Raw genomic sequence first — 10,109 nt, 5'->3', positions numbered from 1 at the left:
AAAATATAATAGAGTAATTAAAAGTTTAACTCCCAACTCATACTAAAAATATCAAATTAGTAGGAATTTAATTTAAATAAAATAATATATTAAGGGTATTAACTTAAAATTAATATATAACGGGTTATATTTATATAATTTAATAATTTAATAATTATTTTATATGTAGCGAATAATATAAATATCATGCACATGCTAAAATTTCAAATTAAATAAAAAACATTTTATAATAATTAAAAATTAAAGCATTGCATTAAGTAATTTATTAATATTTAATATATTAACGGGTCATATAAATACCGCTCACGTGCGTAGCGCGTGGCGAAAAACTAGTATATATATATATATATCATTGTAAAAAGTCCATTTAAACTCCTAAATCTATCTCGCACTTTAATCCAATTTCTTAATTATTCGTTCGTAAAAAACACGATGGCTCTCAACCCTCCCAACCCTAAACCCCTCCAAAACCCAAACCCTAGTTTTTTTCAGCCAATCTTCACGGTAATCAGGCCTCCTCCACACATAATTCTGACGTCGGAAAGGTAATCTCTACCAGCAACTATCGTTTGGACGCTAAACTTGTCATCTATTTTGAGAATTTCCCTAGAGCATGGAGATATCATGATTTGGAGAAGGTTTTTGCACGTCATGGCGTTGTGGGGAACGTTTTGTTAGCCTCGAAACTTACCAAAAGGAACTGTTGTTTTGGTTTCCTTAGACCTAGTATTGACAAGGAGATTTCATGGATGCTAGCTCAATTGAATTTAATCTCTATCGGACGGTTCAAACTTCGTGCGTTCATCTCTAGGTTTCGAAATAAAACAAGGGTGTTGCAGCAGGGAGTTTCTACATCTGATAAGGTTAAGGAACCTTTGAAGAAGATGATCACTAAGCCATCTATTAGAGACCATTGCTCCTATGTCCATGTCGTTGAGGAAGGTCCTATTACTGATTCTGTTAGGGGAAAAGCTGCTTTGTGTGATGATGTTGCTGCTGGTTTAAGAACTGTTGATGTGCAGAAGGATCGTTCGCAGGTTACTGATTCATTGAAATTAACAGTTTGGAAGGAAACGGTGGCGTCGACTAATGATGAGTGGATAGACAGATCTATTTTGGTTAGGGTGAATGATATTCAATCAGTTCTACAGGCTAAAATATTTTTGCAGGAGAAGAAAATAGATTATTCAAAGATTTCCTTAATGGGAGCTAATCTGATTTTGCTCACTTTTGTTACAAGAGATGAGGCTGAGTATTTCTTGTTAGAATCTTCCATTCACCTGAAGGATTTTTTTCAAACGTTCTCTTGGGCAAAAGATTTTCAAAAGCCTTTCTATAGATTGGTGTGGGTATCAATTTCAGGTCTGCCTCTTTCTCTTTGGGCACCTGAAATCTTTATGGATGTGGGTAATTTATTAGGTGAATCTATCAAGATTCATCCTTTGGTGCACTTGAAAGATCGTTTTGATTTGGGTTTGGTTTTAATCTCTACTACTTCTAGATTTATTAATCAAGAGATTGAAGTCATGTTTAGAGGAGAGAAACATTCTGTGTCGGTTTTGGAGTCAGACATGCCGGTGGTTTTTGACGGAACTGGAGATGATTCTGAGCAGGTTCTAAAATCAGAAGCGGGAGATGATTTATTCAGCAATGTTAAAGGAGTTGATGTGAGCATTACCTCAGCTTTTTCTCTGAGCTCATTACATAAATCTGCAACAGGAAAATCCGCAAATGCTTCAGTAGAAAGGAAGGTTGCAGTCGTCTCTCTATCAACTCATTCATCGTTAAAGGTGCAAGAATCAGCTAGGGAAGCTCTTGGTTTACTTCCTGAGATGGAACTTGTGCACAATTCAGGGCAGATGGAAGCGGGTTCTCTGTCAGTTCTAGATTATGATAGACTCAGGTTTTTGGGAGAGGAATTTATTTCAGGAACTCATGGTTCACACTCTGCTTCTGATTCTGAGATTAACACAACAATTCGTAGCAATCAGCCACTAAAGGTGTTAGACAACTTGGGGCAGATTCATTCTTGCTCACACAGTGCTTACGAAGAAGAGAAAGAATTATTTGATTGTGACATTATAAATATGAACAGAGTAGCAGAATTAAACTCAAGGAACAATACTGTTGCGGAACCGAGTAATGAAGCTTTAGATTCTTGGAAGCTCGAACTACAGCTCGGGATTTTTGATAAAGAATGTGAAGCAGAAACTGTAAAGGAACTTTCTCTTAATTTGGCTGCAGATAGGGATGTTCAACAGAGATAAGTCCTTTTTTCCTTTTGAGGTTTTTTTTATGATATATGTCTAAGCCTATTATTTTTGTGTCATGGAATTGCAGAGGGGGTCTTTTGAATTTTAGGAAACAAAAATTCATCAAATCTTTAGTTTCTACAAATAAGTTGTTTTTTCTTGGTTTGGCCGAGTCTAAAAAAGAAGTTGTTTATGATTTTTTGATTCGTAATTTATGGCCAAATCTTGATTTTGGTTATGATTGGGTTCCATCAATTGGTGCATCTGGGGGTTTGATTTTAATTTGGCATGCAATTTTATTAAATTCTATTTCTATTTCCAAGGGTTCTAGATGGAGATCTATGAATTTTAGTTTCAAGAATTCATCTTATCGTCATATTCTTATCTATGCTAGCAATGTGGCTACAGAGAGATCGTTTTTTTGGCAGGAACTTCAGGTTCTGTTGACATTCCCAGGGATTACTATGATTAGTGGAGATTTTAATGAAATCATCCGCCCAGAGGAAAGGTTGAATTGTGTGAATTACTCTCCCTCAATGGAAGCTCTGAATGATTTCATTAATTCAGCAGAGATGCAGGACATACCTCTTTCAGGGAGACAGTTTGCTTGGCATAATTCGCACTCGAGATCCAGAATTGATAGATGTTTGGTTTCTGCTTCTGCTAGTTTATGTTGGCCGAACCTTTCTCTCACTGCTCTGTCTCAGGGACAATCTGATCATGTTCCTATTTGTTTTCGGTCAGCTAACAATTTTGATTGGGGTCCTCGTCCGTTTCGATCTGTAGATGCTTGGTGGGAACACGAGAATTTTTATGACTTTGTTTTGAATTCTTGGAATTCAATATGTTCTTCTCCTTGAAGTCTTACTCGAAGACTTAGAGAGTTACGTGGTCGTATTAAAGTTTGGAATGCTGACGTGTTTGGGGATCAAAATAAAATTGCCAGAGAGCTTACTGGTATCATCCTTGCTAAAGATATAGAGGCTGAATCAAGAACACTATCAGAGGAGGAGCTTAATGAGATTGCGATTCTCAAAAATAATCTTTGGGTGGCGGAAAATCGAATTGAATCTCTTTGGATTCAAAAATCTCGGGTCAAGTGGATTTTTTCAGGCGATAGGAACTCGAAGTTCTTTCACAGTATTGCTTCCAACCATCACAGAAACAACCTTATTACTTCTATTCAAGTAGGAGAAGAGATTTACGTTGAGCCGGCTGATTTGAGGTTCCAGATTAGAGACTACTTTTGTTCTCTCTACAAAAGGAGAGCGAGAGTGCGTTATGATCTGTCATTGCTAGAATTTAAACATATTTCATCAGAGCATGTTGCTTCTCTGATTCGGCACTTTGATGAGGAGGAGATATATGCAGCGATTTGTTCTTGTCGTGGAAGAAAAGCACCAGGGCCGGATGGTTTTAACTTTTACTTCTACTACAAAGCATGGCCAATTATGAAAAGAGAGATTGTCGAGATGTTTTGGACCTTTCATAGGACGGGTTTACTGCCTAAGGGAATCAACTCTTCATTTATGGTTCTTATCCCTAAGGTGATCGGGTCTTTTGAGCTCAAAGACTACAGACCTATTAGCCTTGTGAATGGTATTTACAAGCTTCTATCGAAAACTCTATCTATTTGTTTGGCTCCTATTTTACCTGTTGTTGTTTCAAATTGTCAGCATGCATTTCTGAAAGGTAGGAGCATTCTGGAGTGCTCTATGATTGCTAATGAGATACTTCACATGGCTAATAGACGGAAACAAAAGTTGTTGGTGCTGAAAATTGATTTTCAGAAGGCTTTTGATAGCATAGACTGGAATTACTTGATTTCAGTAATGCGTTGTATGGGCTTTCCTCAGATGTGGCTTGACTGGATGTCATAATGTTTTTCATCTGCTATCACATCTATTTTGGTGAATGGGAACCCTGTTAACCCTATTCAGCTGCAGAGGGGTGTGCGACAGGGAGATCCTATCTCTCCATATTTGTTAGTTCTTGCAGTAGAGGGTCTGGAATGTTTGCTGGATAAGGCTTGTCAGATGGGTTTTACTACAGGTTACTCTTTTACGGACAGGTGTGATCCTTTATCTCTTTTGCAGTTTGTAGATGATACTCTGATTTTTATCCCTTATGATATTAGTAAGCTTAAGAATTTGACGAGGATTCTTCGGTGCTTTGAGGTTGTTTCTGGTCTGAAAATTAACTTTCATAAAAGCTCAATTATGGGAGTCAATGTAAATGAGAGTGAGTTGGCGATTGCAGCTAATGTGGTGGGTGGTAAGGTGGAGAATCTTCCTATTAAGTATCTTGGTTTGCCTCTGTTGAGACGGCAACTTGCTACCGGGTTCTGGGATCATGTGGTGGACCGGTTCAAAGTTAAGCTTGCTTTGTGGAAGGGTTCTCTCCTCTCTCCTGCAGGCAGGTTAGTTTTGATTAAATCGATCATGTTTAGTGTGCCGGTTTATTTTATGTCTGTTTTCAGGATGCCGTGTGGGGTTCAGAGTAAGCTGGAATCATATATGAAGCGCTTCCTCTGGAAAGGTGATGTTTCATCTAGAGCCCTTTGTAAAGTTTCCTGGGATGTAATTTGTCAGAATTTTGAGAATGGTGGTCTGGGTATTTCTAACCTTAGGGTGAGAAATCAAAGTATTTAAGTTGGTTTGGAAATTGCGATTTAGTGACAGGAACTCTCTTTGGTACCTTGTTGTTTCAAACTGCTCTCTTCTCTCGGATTGGGATTCTCTTTGTTTGGAGATTCCAAAAAAAATCTAATATTTGGAAGGGTATCAAAAAGAGTTGCTGTAATGACAAATTTATCTGGAATATCTTTATTGATAATGTGCGATATAAAGTGGGTGATGGGCATACTATTTCATTGTGGTTCGATAATTGGATGGGGAATAGGACAGCTTTTGAGCGTTTTTCAAAGCTTTTTAATCTTTCAAATCAAAAGAACGCTTCTATATATCATATTTGGCGAGATGGTTGGAAATGGAGACGACGATTGAGGGGTGCAGAATCTTATTTACTGGTTGATCTTCAGAACCAGTTTAATGGTATAGCAAGACGGGACAACAATTTTGACACCATCTCTTGGAACTCTGCTTCAGGAACATTCACTACAGCTTCCTTCTGTAAACTTTTAGCTGCTGCTAAGCTTTTTTCTCAGGTAAATGTTTCTGCAGCTACTGAGCTTCCAAGAGCAGACCTGTTGCACGTTAATGTCACTGCTACTGTCCATTCCGTTAATGAAAGTCACCTGCTCCAACGTCAAAGACGTACTGTTTCTGCTCAATGGGATGACCATTATGTTGGTGAAGTAAATAATGGTTTGGCAGCTAATATTGATACCCCCAATTTTGGTATGTCACGGGTAATGGATATTGTGGATGTACTAAATAATATGCAACGTGAAGACCAATCATCACTTCATGGTAATTTTAATACTGCAACAGGTCCATTTTCTTTACTAGATGAAGTAGGTAACCAATTTCTTCATGGAGCTGCTGCCAACGGTCGTCATTTTGGAGCCGTTCATTCTCGTTCTGAATTTTTTAATCGAGTGACGCAGAGATCTTTAACTCCGTTCAAGTGTGTTTGGACTTCTTTCGCGCCCCCTAGAGTTAAGTTCTTTATTTTGCTTGCACTTCATAGTAGAATTCCTTCTCTTCAATTCTTGACTATTCGCTCTATTATCTCGACGGATAACTCCCTGTGCTCTCTTTGTGGCGTGGTTGAAAGTCAAGATCACATTTTTATTCATTATAGTTTTGCTAGAGGTATTTGGTGTGGTATCCTTCAGAAACTTGATGTGGTTTGGGTTTTTCCATTTTCGTTTTTTGATTTTATGACTCAGTGGCAGACAGTATTCCGAGAGGTCGTTATTGGAAATTATGGCAGGTTTTATGGATGATTGTTACTTGGGAAATTTGGAAGTACAGGAACGGAAGAATTTTTAATAACAAGGAGTCAGACAAAAATGCGGTGATCTTCAGTTGTTTTACCAAGGCAGCTTAGTTGTTTAAAATTTGTGATAGGAATTTTTCTTATTCTGGATTGGATTTCTTTAGAAATCCAAATTGTATTCTTTTTCCGGATTCTTGATGTAGTCCCTTTCTTAAGTTGTAGTCTAGAGGGTGCCACCATGAGTGTGCCTCTTTTTTGTGCGAAAACTTAAGTTTGGGTCTTTGCCACGTCTTGTGGCTTTTAATATAATTTTATTCATAAAAAAAAAACAATTACGGAAACCAACTCCAAATTTTATGAAACTTTTCGCAAAAATCCTATAACATAAAATGAATAAAAATTTTATTTTTATTTGCATAGGAGCTACACTTTATTTTATATCAAATCATTACAATATTTGAGGTTTCGCTCAATACTACCTGATAAAATAAACTACGTTCAAATTTTATAAAATTTTGACGATAGCTCTTTAAAATTATTTTATGGACTTTGGCATAAAAATTATTAGCTCAGGATTTATAAATTATTTAATTTAAATTTAGATGTATTCCTTAATTCCGTTCATATTTGCTTTAATGAATAATAATTTGCAAATTAATTTATTAGTTCACGATAATTAAATTAGATCCACTTCTTCTGTTCTATTATTTAATATTTTGACTTAACTTAGACGTTTACAATTTTAATTATCCAATGTAGGATACGTGGCATAACTTAATACTTTTAAAATTTACGGGGCATTACGTGTGCTTTATAGGAATAATTATACCTCGCGTTATCATTAGAAGATAAAGTAAAGTTTAAACGAGAAGAAAAGAAAAATATGTTTTTATGAACTGTTGCTACATAGGTCTAAAATAGATAATGTAATTTCATTAAATGTACGTTTGAAAAAGATTATCAGGCAATGAATTTGTAAGCAGAATTGAATGATGATGGAGATATAAGTATATAAAAATAAAGAAATATTTGATGCTGATAAGGTTTACGTAAGGGATTTAAAAGTATCTGGTGCATGGTGAGTAGGTGATAACCAATTCATGTTCTTGTGATGGTGAAATTTATGGCTACCATTGGTCTTGAGCGGTCCATCAGTAGCTCCAGGAATATAGTGCTGTTGAATTACAAGAATGGATGAATTCTCTGCAAAATCTGATGAAAGTAATGTATCCCCTAAGGCTCCTAGCTCTTCACAGTCACTCCACTCTAATAGTCCCAATGTTAGTTGGGGCAATGCTCCTTGCCCCTTCCCCACTATATACAAGTCGTACCCGTCATGCATTCTTCTCATTGTTGTCACTATCTCGTTTCCTGAATTCACTTGCATTTCTGCAAACGTTATCGCCTGATCGTACATTGTTCGGAACCTGAAGTCGTTTATATATTCGTCGTCCAGCTTTCTCTCTTTCTCTTCTTCTGCTGCGTTTTCATCGGGACATGTTGCAGGAAGGAACCGGATGACCGTGAGCCTCACACCCGTGGTTCCCGCCATCCTCCACGCGTAGGCTAGGGCCTCGCGGCTGTCGGGCCCACCAATGAAGAGCATCACATAGTTGTTCTGCACTTGAGACTCCCCCAGGCCTCGATCGATGAGTATTCCGATGGAACAAGGTGCCGAGGCCAGAAGATTTTGGTTGACTGCTCTTAGAGAAACATCCTCATCATCCTGCAGTTTTCCATACACGTCCGGTTGTTTATGAAATGGGACTAAAATGAGGTTCACTCTCTTATCCTCTGCTAGTCTGCAAACATCTTCCTGCATTGAAGTGTACGGAGACACCACTGTTAGTGCTTGAACCGACACAGCTGTTGATCGACTTTCGTAGCTTTGGAAAGCGGTAATGATGTGCTCCGACTCTTCCACCTCCCGACTTTGGTTTTCTTGCCCGGAATTGACTGTGCGATGATACGCGTCATGAACGATAAGCATGGCAGAAACACGTCGTGCGGTGAGTTGAACCAAATGCAGAGCAAAAACGCATATTGGAGACTGCTTTGTAGGATTTGAGACTTCAAGAAGGTTTATTATGCCTGATAAGTTGCTGACCGAGTGAATGCATGTAAGTATTCGCAGTTCTGCATCTTGTTTGCTTCTCTCAATGGTCCTGCGTTTGTACTGCTTCACATGTTTTGTTGATTTTGTGGCAGCCATTGCTATGGGCTTCACCATTATTGTCATCAATATCAAAGAAATTGTCATCATACCAAACATTTGTTCGTCGAAACCCTACGAAATCAGATAAACTTGATTAGTACCTGCTACATACATACATACATATATATATTCATTCGTTTTCGATAGTACCTTTAGATCTCGACCCACATTCATAACGATTAATGCTAAAACCCCTTTCGTGTTCATAAGCACTCCAAGAGTGAGGCCTTCGCGAGTAGACAGTCCATGGAAAACTGAAAAAATAAAGGCACTTATGACCTTGGCCGAGCAACCCAAAATGATTACTACGGCCACCACAAAGACGCTGACACCATTGTTCAAATGGCCGAGGTTAATTTTGAGGCCATTGGTCCAGTAAAATGCTGGAAGCAAAATCCCGATGACGAGATCTTCAAGCTTTTCGATTAACCTCATCCCCAGCTCCCCTTTAGGAATAATGAGCCCGAACATGAATGCTCCAATCATAGACTGAGAACCACAGGCATCTGTAATTAATCCAAAAATGACAACCCCTCCTAGTATAAAGTAGATGAGGAGCTCATAGTCCATGCCCCCGTTGGACGAGTTATTGATGCGAATAATCCATGCGAGGATGGGACGTACCACGAACCAGCAGAGGAAAACAAACAAAATCATGGCAAACACGTTGAGGAAGTAGAGCTTTTGGTTAACCATAGTTATAGCCAACACCAGAATAGCCCATGCCACAAGGTCACAGATGATGGCGGAAGATAACGCCAGCCTTCCTATATCAGTATGTAGGAGCTTCATGTCGGAGAGGATTCGGGCGAGATCGGAGAAGCTGGTGACGGTGAGAGTAAGAGCCCACACACCGCCGCCCATACCGACGATGGTGTCGGTTTTGTAATGAACAAGCAGGAAGAAGAGGCCGATCCCCATGGTGAGAGGAAGCAGAGTTGTAATGGCCGCATTGTACAAAGCTTTCCTCTCCACATGTTTGAGCATGGTTAAGTCCATCTCTAAGCCCACCAGGAACATGTAGTAAACCAGACCTAATTGTCCCATTGTGTCCAGAGTCTTGGTGGACTTGGCCGGATGGATATACTTTTGGAAAAACCCGATGTTCGTCGTGGCAAGGGGAAACACCAGAACAGCACTCTGCGAACGCAAACGAGTAAATGATCAACCCTAATATTATCCCATATCATAAACGCTAAGAAACTTACAAGTAATTCGGCCAAGAAACGTGGCTGTCGGAGGGGCTTGAGGATAACGAAGAGAAGGCGAATGCAGAGCATCATGAGGCTCAACTGTATTACAAAATAAGGAAGAGAGCTTATTAAAGAGTTTTCACTCTTCCAAAATGCCTTGTCGTTCGTTATATTTTCGAAATAGCACATGGTGATCGTGTTTCCAGCTCCCCGATGGACAACATATTGTCCATCGGAAAATCCTTGCGTCAAATTGCTCGTCGAATTATTCATCCTTAGTACATTTCCAATCAAATTTTACATAACATTATCAAAGTGAATGCCATAGTTTAACATAAAAAATATCAGAATTGTTATCTAACAAAGAGCAAACACATTTTATGGTTGCCCGTATAATTAGGTTTATTTTGCTATTAATATTTGTTTTGCTAAATATACGTAATCTCATAAAAATATCCTATACTAAATAAGGTAGTATTGTTCATATTTCTTCTTTTCCAACAACACCCAACAAACTAAGAATATTGAATAATCAACACTTTTACG

General features: G+C 38.4%; 2 protein-coding genes across 2 annotated transcripts; one reads left to right on the top strand and one right to left on the bottom strand.

Annotated features, from left to right (window-relative positions):
• The first annotated feature begins 2,302 nt into the window (after positions 1-2,302).
• On the top strand, positions 2,303-6,266 carry LOC126661788 (uncharacterized). Its single transcript, XM_050355653.1, has 6 exons — positions 2,303-3,045; positions 3,115-4,081; positions 4,193-4,671; positions 4,732-4,865; positions 4,928-6,149; positions 6,191-6,266. Exons 1-6 carry the CDS (start codon positions 2,303-2,305, stop codon positions 6,264-6,266), a joined length of 3,621 nt encoding a protein of 1,206 aa, XP_050211610.1.
• Positions 6,267-7,068: 802 nt separating this feature from the next.
• Positions 7,069-9,905, bottom strand: LOC126659913 (cation/H(+) antiporter 15-like). Its single transcript, XM_050353239.2, has 3 exons — positions 9,579-9,905; positions 8,521-9,510; positions 7,069-8,442 (listed from the first exon to the last, which is right to left on the bottom strand). Exons 1-3 carry the CDS (start codon positions 9,834-9,836, stop codon positions 7,201-7,203), a joined length of 2,490 nt encoding a protein of 829 aa, XP_050209196.1. The 5' UTR covers positions 9,837-9,905; the 3' UTR covers positions 7,069-7,200.
• Between the last annotated feature and the right edge of the window lie 204 nt (positions 9,906-10,109).

The sequence above is a fragment of the Mercurialis annua genome, linkage group LG8 (assembly GCF_937616625.2).
Source record: "Mercurialis annua linkage group LG8, ddMerAnnu1.2, whole genome shotgun sequence".
Lineage (NCBI taxonomy): Eukaryota > Viridiplantae > Streptophyta > Magnoliopsida > Malpighiales > Euphorbiaceae > Mercurialis > Mercurialis annua.
Note: the sequence above shows the minus strand (reverse complement) of the source record. Positions and strands in the feature narration are given on the sequence as shown.

Excerpts from the sequence above, each read along its gene's own strand:
- LOC126661788 (XM_050355653.1), top strand. The coding sequence starts at position 2,303 with ATGTCTAAGCCTATTATTTTTGTGTCATGGAATTGCAGAGGGGGTCTT. Across the intron at positions 3,046-3,114 it reads TTTCGATCTGTAGATGCTTG|TCTTACTCGAAGACTTAGAG; the intron begins GTGGGAACACGA and ends TTCTCCTTGAAG. Across the intron at positions 4,866-4,927 it reads TTTTGAGAATGGTGGTCTGG|TGACAGGAACTCTCTTTGGT; the intron begins GTATTTCTAACC and ends ATTGCGATTTAG.
- LOC126659913 (XM_050353239.2), bottom strand. The coding sequence starts at position 9,836 with ATGAATAATTCGACGAGCAATTTGACGCAAGGATTTTCCGATGGACAA. Across the intron at positions 9,511-9,578 it reads GTTTCTTGGCCGAATTACTT|AGTGCTGTTCTGGTGTTTCC; the intron begins GTAAGTTTCTTA and ends TTGCGTTCGCAG. Across the intron at positions 8,443-8,520 it reads ATGTGGGTCGAGATCTAAAG|GGTTTCGACGAACAAATGTT; the intron begins GTACTATCGAAA and ends CTGATTTCGTAG.